This window comes from Globicephala melas, chromosome 6 (assembly GCF_963455315.2).
Source record: "Globicephala melas chromosome 6, mGloMel1.2, whole genome shotgun sequence".
NCBI lineage: Eukaryota > Metazoa > Chordata > Mammalia > Artiodactyla > Delphinidae > Globicephala > Globicephala melas.
In genome coordinates, this window is record NC_083319.1 from 68,347,041 (window position 1) to 68,359,882 (window position 12,842).

Below are 12,842 nucleotides of genomic sequence, written 5' to 3' on the forward strand. Positions count from 1 at the left end.
AAACAAGAAAAATGACTGACAGCCAGCTCTCTTATTTGGACAATATTTATTAACTTTTTTCACGATCAAGATAAAGGAGGGAACTCCAATACCTGAATCAATATGCACTAAACCAAACTTTTCTTTCAGTCTCTCAGGAATGTAAAACAGCTGATTTATTTTCTGGCTGTTTCTGTTTCTGGCAGATAATCCAAATTCAAACAATGGGAAATATGTAATAAAAATAACATTAAAGAATGGCCTGACCATTTCATTTGTATAAACCGAGTTCTGTAATACTCAGCAATAGTCGTATTATGTGGTCACTTGCCAGTGAAAAGTAGAAAATTATTAAGGAACAGAGCTGGTTAAGAAAACCAAGATCATAAACAATCATGTATTTATTCACTTTTGAAATATTTAAAAAGCAGAAGGACAAAACCTTCACTTGGTGATAATATACTGTATAGTCTTTGTTCTAAAATTCAAAAAAAGAGGAAGCTCAGCTAAGCAACAGATAACATTCGCAGAGTATTTTAATAAGTATAATCATTGGGTGTATTTATCCAACAATTTATGTAATGGTTAATTCCAAAAATATTATACATGTATTATTTTTATACTTTTGGATAGTTATAGAATGGGACATGGGTTCTAAACCACGGATATAATCTTAACTAAATAAGTTTATTTTATATCTGTTTCTACTTTTGGGGAGGACCAATTCTGCTTTAACCATGATTTTTATCGTCTGTGACCTCCTTCCCAAATTACACCTAATCAATAATTAACTGTACTTCACTTATAATCCCAACACCATTTAGAAAATGACATTTCAGTATACTTATTACAATCTCTTTCTAACCTCTTCTACCAGATGATCTTGCTCTTTTTGGAATGGATCACATTTTTTAGCTGGCAGAGACCCTCCAAATGCACTACTCTTTGCAATATTTGATGATGAAGAGTCTTCCGCTTCAAATTCTGATGTTTTCTTAGAAACTGTTTCATTTTTCTCTCTAGGAGTCATCAAGTTCGTGTCCTGAATAAGATAGACATGTAATGTTAAAACGTTAATAATTGTACCTGATCTTCATTGTACCTGATCTTCATTAATGTTAATCTATAAAAGGTTAACATTATTGTAAAATTAAATGTTCACTGGCACAGTTTAAAAATTCCAGTATTCCCATTTAGAAGTAATAACTAATGTGTAAACAGGAATGGTAGATAATGTGCACACACTAGGAAATGTGAAAATAGAAATTTAATTGGGATATCAACAAAAGTAAAGAATATTTTTATCATAAGTGAGTATGGTCAGAATTAATTTTAAATTGTTTTAAAATGTACCTTTTCAAGTAGTGTAACACTGTTTCTATCTGATGGTGAAATGGGCTGCAACAGGAAAGAAGCAGGGCTAAAAGGAAAAAAAATTAATAAATCCAAGTTATGAGTAAGAAAGAATTCCATTCACTTGATGTATTTGAATATTCTAAGGAAACTGTCTGCCCCGTATCTGTCCGTTACGATTTCACTCAATTCGTCCCGGTCATCAAAAGGCAGTTTATTATTCTAGGGAAGTATAGTGACAATTAGAGCAGTACTTCAGCCCAATTTGTGTATCAGCCTCCCAAACTAATGAACATTTTCCTTACCCAGTATGTATTTTAAGTCAACAGCATTTTTTACAAGGGTTGGATGACTTGATGAACACTCAAAAACTTGAGTACAAGGTAAAAACAAATTCAATTAGGGACTTCCCTGGTGGCGCAGGGGTTAAGAATCTGTCTGCCAATGCAGGGGACATGGGTTTGATCCCTGGTTCGGGAAGATCCCACATGCCGCAGAGCAACCAAGCCCGTGCGCCACAACTACTGAGCCCGAGTGCCACAACTACTGAAGCCCCTGCACCTAGAGCCCATGCTCTGCAGCAAGAGAAGCTGCCGCAATAAGCCCGCGCACCGCAACAAAGAGTAGCCCCCGCTCGCCGCAACTAGAGAAAGCCCATGCGCAGCAACGAAGACCCAATGCAGCCAAAAATAAACAAATAAAAATAAATAAATTAAAGAAAAAAATTCAATTAACTAGAATCACATTATTACAATGTCCTCAGGCTTCAGACCACAGAAGCACTGTAGCAGAGACTAAGATTCTTTTCATATTTCAGGTCCAAAATCAATTTCTCTTATGCTGAATTTTCCATAGCAAATACATTACACTTACAGTAAAGCCATGAGGTTATTCAATTTGAATTTGCAGCATTCCACACATAGTGTTCCTTAATCTCTTAGATTCTCTTGCCCCTTTTGGTTAACGTGAAAACCTTATGCATCTTTTCACTATAATTACAAAGTAAGTTATTAAATTTTTTAAGCCTTCAAAGTAATGATAACTTTATTTATCTTCATCTTGAAAGTGCCTTCAAATTCAATCATGGATTGGGTCTGCTCACTGACCAAAAGCTTTTCTACTCTAGGTAAAATGGAGGCAGGATTACCACAGAAACCACCTTCAACATCAAGCATGCCAGTGTTTTTCTTTCCGTTCACAGACAGAAAAGTACAAAATTAACAACTTTGCAAATATTTTATATAATAGCAAATATGCCTTTCAAACTTTTTCAAATATGCCCTTCTTGAAATCTACCTTCCAAACATAATTCAAAATCACTGAAATCGCTCAAGTTTCAAATTCGCTTCGACAGGATATAATCTAGATATCTAAGGCAAAAGATTAGTGATTACTATCTAGTGTGATTTTATCCACATTCTTCCCCAAAATTGACGTTAAAATGATCAGAAAGCCCTCTGAAGCAGGGCCAGCAAGCTATGGACCAATGCCATTAAGATGCCACCAAAAGACTGGTGAGCTCCTTGAGGATGATGACTATGTCTTACCAAAGGCTATTCCCAAGTCCTAACACAGTACCTGGCGCTTGGCAGTGCCACACGATGGATCAATGAATAAATGTCACTTGAAGATGAGGTTCTATAGATGCCACCAAATTTTTCTATCTGAATCATTCTTGCAGAGTCTCATAATAGAGAAAAATGGAACCACATTCTATACCTCCTCTCTCTCGTTTCTGAATTGGCAACATGCTATTAGCCTTGTTAATATCTCAATTCAAGTCAACTTCAAAGCAGCCCTGGCTCAGTCCTTACTCTCTACCCACTTGCCAGGCCAAAACTGAGGCCCATGAAATCCAGATAAAAAGGGTATTGATCCCACTGTGGAAATTAACCCTAAAAGCACTACCAAAAGAAAAAAGACATGCTTTTTATAGCAGCAAAAATTTTGAGGAAAACCTAAAGTCTAAAAATAAATGAAATGTTAAAAAGCTATTTTAAGTGGTAATATAATGTTAAGTAAATATACACACACACTTAAAAAAACTGCATTTATGCTATGTTAATGTTGAGAAAATTTTGTATTTTAGAATACAAGACTTTGGAATTGGAAATAAAGTCTAAAAAAGAACTTCGGAAAGAATCTGACAAATGATTTATTGGAAATTGGAAATTTTAGCTAATTATTTTTTATTTTCATTTGTTGTTGTTATAATATGTCTACAATTAACAGAGAAATAAAAAAAAGAGAAAGGAAATAACAAAATGAGATTAGAATTCAATTTCTAAGACTAAGGATGTTTGTTTGGAATGCATGCAAGATCATACTGCCCTATCTCTGAAATGTAGTAAAGGAGAAACCGTAGAGGTTAAAGGTCTAGAAGAACTGCATCACCACCACTAGAAATATCATGGAACCCTCCTTTCCAGAAACCACTGCAAAGAAAGGTAGTACCCACAGTGTACAGCAAAGGCATCATCAATCACTGAATTCTGATTGTAAGTATGGTGCAGCCTCCATGAGCTCACTCTGATCAAAATCAAGCCAGGAGATCTATGGAGAAGACTACTTATACTTTAGTACTTGTGAATGAAAACCACACGTGAAAGGGCAAACAACACACTTACCCTAAAAACTACATTCATCTCATGCTTTTTAACTGCATAATTATATTAACCATATCCACATATGAATTTCCCAATTAACTACACTGATACTGATGTAAGATGATGCCACTACAAATAAAATATTTAGTATAATAGCTGAACTACATGCCAAAAACGGTATTTCTTTAAGTGCAGTCTCTCCACGTTACACATGAAACATTTTATTACAAAATACCTTTTACAGTAAAGAATTCTGAGCAACATGTTTACTTCCATATCCCAGTAACTCAACTCTTTACCTCTCTTCTGTTCTCCTATTAGGCAGTCATAATCTTTCATTTCCCATTAAGCGTTTATCCCTCATCACCAAAAGCCTTCCTCTACCTCCTTTCAATATCCCAACCTATAAGTAAAATAAAGAGTGAAAAGACAGTTAAAAGATCCAAAAGCTTAGAAAAGAATAAATGTGGAAGTCAAAATTATTTAATACAGGGGCTTCCCTGGTGGTGCAATGGTTGAGAGTCCGCCTGCCGATGCAGGGGACACGGGTTCGTGCCCCGGTCCAGGAAGATCCCACATGCCGCGGAGCAGCTGGGCCCATGAGCGATGGCCGCTGAGCCTGCGCGTCCGGAGCCTGTGCTCCGCAACGGGAGAGGCCACAGCAGTGAGAGGCCCGCGTACCGCAAAAACAAACAAACAAACAAAAACAAACAAACAAAAAATTACTTAATTCAACTTTTTCCTATATTAAGAGAATTCTATTTGAATTAAATTCTTAGGGGCTGAGCATCTGGCTCCTGTAGAATTCTGATAGTACATCTTAGTACAAAATTCTACTTCAAGAAAGAATCTTGAGGTTGAATGGAGTTCATAAATAAAATCAGATTTGTGAATTAATCTACTAACTCCATCAATCTTTAGTCCAACAAGAAACCTTAAATCAAAATATTTAATCTGTTCTCTCAAGGAAAGACAGACCAAAAACATAACTGAGATCGGGAAGCACCAACTATTTCCCTCTAAGAGGCATGCTTTAAGAACAATTGTGATAAGGGGGTAAAATTAGCAAGCCCAATAACTTTATAATTTCTTCACTTTACAAGGTCTTCACTGCAGATTTCATTCTATTTCTTTAGGTACTCAGAAAATCAACATCACACCCAGATCTAAGAACAAAAATAAAATTCTCCCACAAGTAGTGCTGACCTCCTATGAACCAGAAAATTTGCAGAGGAAACTGCCAATAGCATAATTTCACATGTAAGCTTTGACAATAGTTACGGTATTTCAACTTAATAACTTATTAAGAGTATACAGAATGAAGGGGGCCTCAAGTCATTTAAAATTTTCTTTTAGAATTATCCTAAATATTTTGTTTCCATATCTGTGCCTCATTAACATGGGGAAGTTGAACTGAAAATCGACTATTTAAATCAAAGGTTAATCAGAAAAAGCAAAATAATAAAGGAATCTATTTAGCATATCTGTGTTTGACTGCTACTTAATAATGTTTAGTTTCAATAAAGGACAAACACATTCACATTTAGTTTAGAGATTTCTGCTTTTATAATCTGGCATCAGTTTATTTAAGGGATAAATAGGATAATAGAGGAAAAAAGACAATAAATAAAGTAAGAATACTCCTAGTTACAACAAACTAGCTAGGTTCAGTTTTTTCATATGCTAAATTTTGGGATTAGATTGAATCAGAAGTCTTCCCAAAAAAATTTTTTTTAAGTACAGAACTCTTTTTATCAAATGGCATATAAAGCCTCAATATATAGTACAGATAAAACAGAAGGCTGCTTAGGTTGAAGTGGGAAACGCTGGAACAGTCACAGGTTAAATTTGATTCATCCACAGCACCAGAGGGTGCTGCAGAACACAGACTGAAAACTACCAACTAGACTACCAACTAGATCATCTCAGAAGTCCCTAAACTCTTGGATTTAGTCGAACAGCCACAAGTGATTTCAAAGACGTTCACAGACACAAAAAGGCAAAAATTCCTAAACTTGCATTAAATAATTTTCACATATGTCTTTTTCTTCAAAAATTACATAATCCCCATGAGTCCCAACATTTAGATGAGAATAGAGGAAAAAAATGCCCTTGCATCAGAAATGTTGAATCTTTCCTGAAAACGTGGATCCGCAGTAGAAAAACACTGTCTGGTTAAGAGAAGAAAGTTACGAGCTATCTCACAGTGGAGAAGCTTGAAAGCTGGCTGAAGATGGGACTAAAATTAATTAAGAGAAAAAAAATCAATATGAAAATCAAATTTCTTTTACCTGTTGGCTAGATCACATTTAGTTTCCAGTATATCACTTGCCCTTCTGCAATCATCTTCCTGGGTATGTTGCTTACGTGTATCTAAAGGAATAGAAAAATTAATTACTCTTTAATTATGTTTGTACATTCTAATATTCAGAGATCTCTTGAAGTTATACAACAACCTCTAAACAGAAGAAAACAGAAAAATAAAATAAATGTTAAAGAAAAGGACAATTATTCAATTATTAAGTATAAAGTTGTATGCATGACAGTGACGGAGAATATGTACAATAGGCTTTTCTAGAAAGATAGCTCATACAAAGTTTCCCAAAAAGGGACAATCCATAATTCTCAAGTATTATATAGCCATGCTTCTTGTTTAAGTACACAGATAATGCAATTACCACATAAACCAGCCAAAAAGTTATACTACTTAGCATATTTTAGCCCAGCATCTATGACATCAGTCAACCTATGTATTTATTCTTCAACATATCATTTAATGACTATGTGTCATTACTGCACTAACAATAGGAAAAAGAAATTAAAAATGGAGACCTGTCTTCAAGGAGTCAGTACAGAATTATGGTATACTGCTACAGTATTATGACACAAGTATGCACAGAATGCAAGGAGGCAGAAAGGCACCCGGCCCAGAGTGGGGAACATGAAGAAGCCATGAAAGTACTAAGAGAATAAGTTGCATGTTTCGTGTGCCACAGCATAAGGTATATCTAGTGGAAGCATGATAGGCAATGAAATTGATGACAAAAGCCATGGCTATATTTCAAAGGATTTGATATTCCAGGAGCTCCTCTTCTTTCAACATGTTAGCTTCTGAAACACTATTTATACATGTGTCCAAAGTGTTACTGTATAAGAAGCCAATATGTATACTATGTAAAGTTTTCCTTTTAATTCATCATAATGCCACCTCATAACATTTTCAATACCCTATGCTTTTGAACCTACTAATTATGATGGAGTTACTGTTATTTATAAAACATTCCAAAAGTAAGCACAAATACAACTATACCACAAGCTTAGTAGACAACCATTAACTAAAATGATGATGATATATTCAACATCTTGTTATAACCTATAATGTTAAAGAACTGAAAAAAAATATGTATGTGTATGTGTGTGTATACATATATATATATATATGTTCCATTTCAGATCACTGAATCACTTTGCTGTACACCTGAAACATTGTAAATCAACTATACTTTAATTTTTAAATATTTTAAATTTAAAGATTTTTTAAAAATAAAAATGATGATGCATAACTTTAAACACCATCTGGTGGTGGTAGGCAGAGTTCATGCACATTTGTTCTGGTATGAAAGAAAGTCTGTAAGGTAAAAGCTGCTAAGTGAAAAAGCATCTAGAGCCTTTTTCTCTTTTCCAAAGGTGATAGGTGATCAAAAGTCACTGGTGGGTATTACACCAAGAGATGAAAAGGATCATATTTACATTACAGGAAGATCACTGATAGCCATTTGGAATACAGAACAGATAAACTATTGGAGGCAGAGTACCTAGTTAGAACACAATCACATGCAAGAAATGATGAAAACTAAACTTAAGATGCAAAGATAGCAAAGGAGGGCACAGTCATAATAGTGCATTTAGGAGGTTAAAACAAACTAAACTCACCACTACAAAGCAAACGAAACTAAAGTAGACACTGACTCCTACTGTAAAGACACTACAACTACTAAATAAAATGTAAGAAAAAAGGAATGCCCAGAAGAATAAAAATCATCACATGACAGAACCAAAGACGGAAAGCACAACAAGCAGGGTAAACTTAAACTGAGAAACAAGGGCTCAATGAGGCAGGCTCCAGGGGCTGAACACAGGAGATTTAAATGCCTACATGGTAACAAGAAACATCATCTCAGGCCTCTCAGGCTGGGATCTGAGAGACCACCATAAGACAAGACACTGCAAAGACTGCTCTGCCTCTAAAAAGGGATTATAAAAATTCTGCCAACTGGACAGGGAAAGCCTGCTGTCTACCTGGACTCCTTGGTGAAAAAAAAGTATAGAAGGAAGGAAGGAAAGGTATCTAAAACCTAGCCTACTCAAAAGGAGGTGTGAAATCCATAATTATACTGGCTACTTGTTTTAGGAATCCCAAACCAAAGACATTAACTGCTCTAGTTCAAAAGAAATCCCTGGGACTCTTGGCCACTCTGTAGAGACCCTTCTGCAATCCTGGGCCCACATGACTCCTCCAGAGGTGGGGAACCCACTGAAGTTGAGATTTCATTCAAATATTTAAATATTATTATTTCAATAGAACATCAGCAGGCAGAGCATACCGGAGAAGTACCTGAAATGAAGAGATACTGGGAAAATTGATAAAGATAAAAATCAGTATATTTAAAATGATCAACAAAAAAGAAACAACAGGGGCCATAATGAAAGAAGATGACACCATGAAAAAGAATGGGTAGTTTTGAAAAAAGAAGCAAATAAAAAATACATTCATGAAAATTAAATACTAAATGGACAGGTCAAAAAGGAGATTAAACATAAATAAAGAGATAATTAGTGAACCATAGGGAGATACAAAGAAAATACCCAGAATGCAGGTCCAGAGTTACAAAGAGGTTATAAATATGAATGAGAAGTTATGAGATATGGGGGACAGAATTAGAAGTCCCAATAATATGAGGGATAAAAGAAAAGGACCAAAAGAATAAGAGAGGGGGGTAATATTACAAGAGATATTAGTGAATAAGTTTCCAGAACTGAAGAAAGATATGAGCCTTCATGCTGAATAAGCACACACAAGTTCCAAACAGGCTAAATAAAAACAAATCTACATTTAGACACAGCTCAATGAACCTGCATAATACAAAAATAAATAAGTCTTAAAAGCAACCAGAGATCAAAAATTACCTACAAATGAACGACAATTAGAGAGACAGCAAATGTTTCGAAAACAAAAGAAGGCAGAAAGCAATGAGATCATATTATTAAAGTCCCAAGGAAAAATAAGTGTTGATCTTGAATCCAAACTATCATTCATAAGTAAAAACAAAGATATTTTCAAAGAAAGACTAAGAGATCTTACTATTCAGGGTCTGTCACTAGAAGAAGTGAAAGATATACTTCGAGGTATACCTCTCAAAAGGAAGGAATAGAACAAAAGTAATATTGACCAAAAAAATCAGTAAATATATTGGTAAATCACACACAATGATTGTTAAAAAGAATTTCTATCAATGTCATTCTTTTTTTAACGGGTAGGGCATTATCCTAGAATAAATGTAAGAGGACAAAACAACCATATACAGTGAGTGAATCCTCCTTGGATCCTGGTTCAAAAACAAACATTTACAAAGAACATGTTGGGGGATAAGAGAAGTTTTATTTATAAACTTAAGAACAGCAAAACAGTATACGTATGGTTAGAGTCAAAGTAAAATTATTTTTATAAACATACATCAGAATAAACTTAAGATTTAGGATAGTGGTTACCTCTGCAAATGCAGAATGAACAGTCAAGGCCAAGGGGTTAATATCCAAAATATACAAACAGCTCATACATATGAATATCACAAAAACAAACCCAATCAATGCATGCCGCAACTAAAAATTCACATGCCACAACTAAGGAGCCCGCAAACCATAACTAAGGAGCCCACCAGCCGCAACTAAGGAGCCCACCAGCCACAACTAAGGAGCACATGTGCCATAACTAAGGAGCCTGCCTGCTGCAACTAAGACCCGGTACAACCAAATAAATAAATAAAATATTTTTTTAAAAAGGGGCAGGGCTTCCCTGGTGGCGCAGTGGTTGAGAGTCCGCCTGCCAATGCAGGGCACATGGGTTCGTGCCCCTATCCGGGGAAGATCCCACATGCCGTGGAGCGGCTAGGCCTGTGAGCCATGGCCGCTGAGCCTGCGCGTCCGGAGCCTGTGCTCCACAATGGGAGAGGCCACAGCGGTGAGAGGCCCATGTACCACAAAACAAAAACAAAAACAAACAAAAAAAAAGGGCAGAAGATCTAAATAGACATTTCTCCAAAGAAGACACACAGATAGCCAACAGGCAAATGAAAAGATGCTCAACATCACTAATTATTAGAGAAATGCAAATCAAAACCACAATGAGGTATCAACCTCACACTTGTTAGAACGGTCCTCATCAAAAAGTCTACAAATAATAAATGCTGGAGAGGATGTGGAGAAAAGGGAACCCTCCTGCACTGTTGGGGGGAATATAAATTGGTGCAGCCACTATGGAGAACAGTATGGAGGTTCCTTAAAAATCTAAAAATAGAACTACCATATGATCCAGCAATTCCACTCCTGGGTATATGGGCGGGAAAAACGAAAACTCTGATTTGAAAAAACACATGCACTCCAATGTTCATAGCAGCACTATTTACAATAGTCAAGACATGGAAGCAACGCAAGTGCCATCAACAGATTATTAGCTTAAGAAGATGTGGCATATATATACACACATACACACACAATGGGTATTTCTCAGTCATACAAAAGTGAAATATTGCCACTGGCAGCAACATGGATGGACCTAGAGAATATTATGCTTAGTGAAATAAGTCAGAGAAAAACACTATATGATATCACTTATATGCGAAATCTAAAAAATAATACAAATGAATTTATATACGAAACAGAAACAGACTCACAGACACAGAAAGCAAACTTACAGTTACCAAAGGGGAGAAGGAAGCGGGGGAAGGGACAAAGGAGTATGAGATTAACAGATAACAAACTACTTTAATACATAAAATAGATAAGCAACAGGATTTACTGTATAGCATAGGGAATTATAGCCAATATCATGTAATAGCCTATAATGGAATATAACCTGAAAAAAAAAACCCAAAATCACTATGCTCTGCACACCTGAAACTAAAATATTGTAAATCAACTACACTGCAATTTAAAAAAAAAAGAATACTCAAGGAAGGGTGGATACTCAAGGGTTAACTACACTAGTACTTTTTAAAAAAACTAAAGCAAATACTGCAAAGATTTGACAAGAGTGTTCAGTAAACAGGTATTTGTAATATTCCTGTACTTAATAATGCTGAAATGTAATTTTTTAAAACTACTGAGAAGAAAAATCACTTCCAGCAAGATGTAATATGTAAGGTATAGGAGGGAAAAAGCTGTTGTACTTTAAGCAAAGTAAAGTGGTTTACTACAAAAAGTATAAAATAATGTTGAGGTTCCCCAGCCCAGACAAAGGCTCTAGAGGAAAAAAAAAAAAAGGAATCCCAAGAGTACAAACTGTGCAATGTGTGAAGGAAAGGGTTACCCCCAAAGAGCCTATCAAACACTTTTAAAATGTGGACTTCTAACTAAACTTCATAAACAGACACAAATATTCCCTCACTCTGAAGGCGACATAGAAATCTCCAAATGGACGTGAGGACAATTTCATGGTTTCACAGGGCCTAAACTAAGTATGCCAAGAGTACAAAGGCCCTTTCCATGCTGAAGTGAGAACACAATGGCAACCAAATATGCCAAGAACTATCAAAGTAATTCTATCATCATAAGCAATGCTCTGTATCTGAAAATCTTTTTCATTCATCAAACTATGCAGTCTTTTGTGTCTACTCTTCTGCTGGCACCTATCCTTGACCCTTGCTCTCTGGTCTATGATCTTTCCCAACTAGTGTCCTCCCCACATACACCTGACTCCCAAAGCAATCACCTATCCTAGCTGTGTTCATCCTTTTTCTTCCTAAGTCCTGTGCTAACTGCTGCCATGACCGATGGCCTGCCTAAACTCAACTGTAGCCTATACTTATTACCTGCTCCAGACTGGCTACATAATTCATACATTTTTTATTCATTTATCCCTCCACCTATCTACCCTACATTTACTGAACCCAATAAAAATTTCTTGTACACAAATACTAGGCAATTGGTGAAACTGAGTATGAAATTGATATTAGATATTGTAGAGAAATTAATTTTTTAGGTGTGATAATGGTATGATATTTGAGGAAACTGAGATAATTATTAATTTTAGGTGTAACATTAGTGTGGTAATTAAAGAGGAAAAAGTCCTTATTTTCATGGGAATGCATGCTGAAACAGAGTGAAGTGTTAAGGTCTCAGACTTACATGGTTTAGCAAACAAACATACACATTTAAAGCAAAAATCTCAACTGCTGAAACAAGCAACAGTTAAGTATTCAGGTAATTACTGTACTATTCTTTCATGTTAAAAAATTGTGGGCTTCTACACAAAACTTGTAAGTGAACATTTATAGCAGCATTACTCATAATAGCCAGATGGTGGAAATAACCCAAATGTCCATCAAAGGACAAACAGATCAACAAAATTCGATTCAATCATACAACAGAATGTATTCAAACAAAGTAATGAAGTATCGATACATGCTACAACTTGGATAAACCTTGAAAACACTGTGCAAAGTAAAAAGCTGTGCAACTGAAAGAAAGGAGACACAAAAAGCCTTATGTTAACGGAGGCTCATATGACTGAAATGCTTTGTGCATTTCACCACAGTAAATAACTGGGAAAAAAAAAACATGAAAGTTTATAAAAGAACTGTTATCACAGTGAGAAATATTAATGAGATTGAAGTTTAAAAGAGAAAA

General features: G+C 35.5%; 1 protein-coding gene and 1 non-coding gene across 2 annotated transcripts in view; both read right to left on the reverse strand.

Moving 5' to 3' along the window:
• HAUS6 (HAUS augmin like complex subunit 6) overlaps window positions 1-12,842 on the reverse strand; it is a 44,041-nt gene that overhangs the window by 10,042 nt on the left and 21,157 nt on the right. Inside the window, exons 12-14 of the mRNA XM_030840626.3 lie at window positions 6,230-6,311; window positions 1,333-1,399; window positions 845-1,021 (exon numbers count right to left, since the gene is read on the reverse strand). Of these exons, the coding sequence (XP_030696486.2) occupies window positions 845-1,021; window positions 1,333-1,399; window positions 6,230-6,311 (326 nt within the window). The remainder of the gene's footprint in view (window positions 1-844; window positions 1,022-1,332; window positions 1,400-6,229; window positions 6,312-12,842) is intronic.
• On the reverse strand, window positions 1,482-1,615 carry LOC115844036 (small Cajal body-specific RNA 8). The gene has a single exon (XR_004035951.2). It is a non-coding gene; the product is annotated as a small Cajal body-specific RNA 8 (non-coding RNA).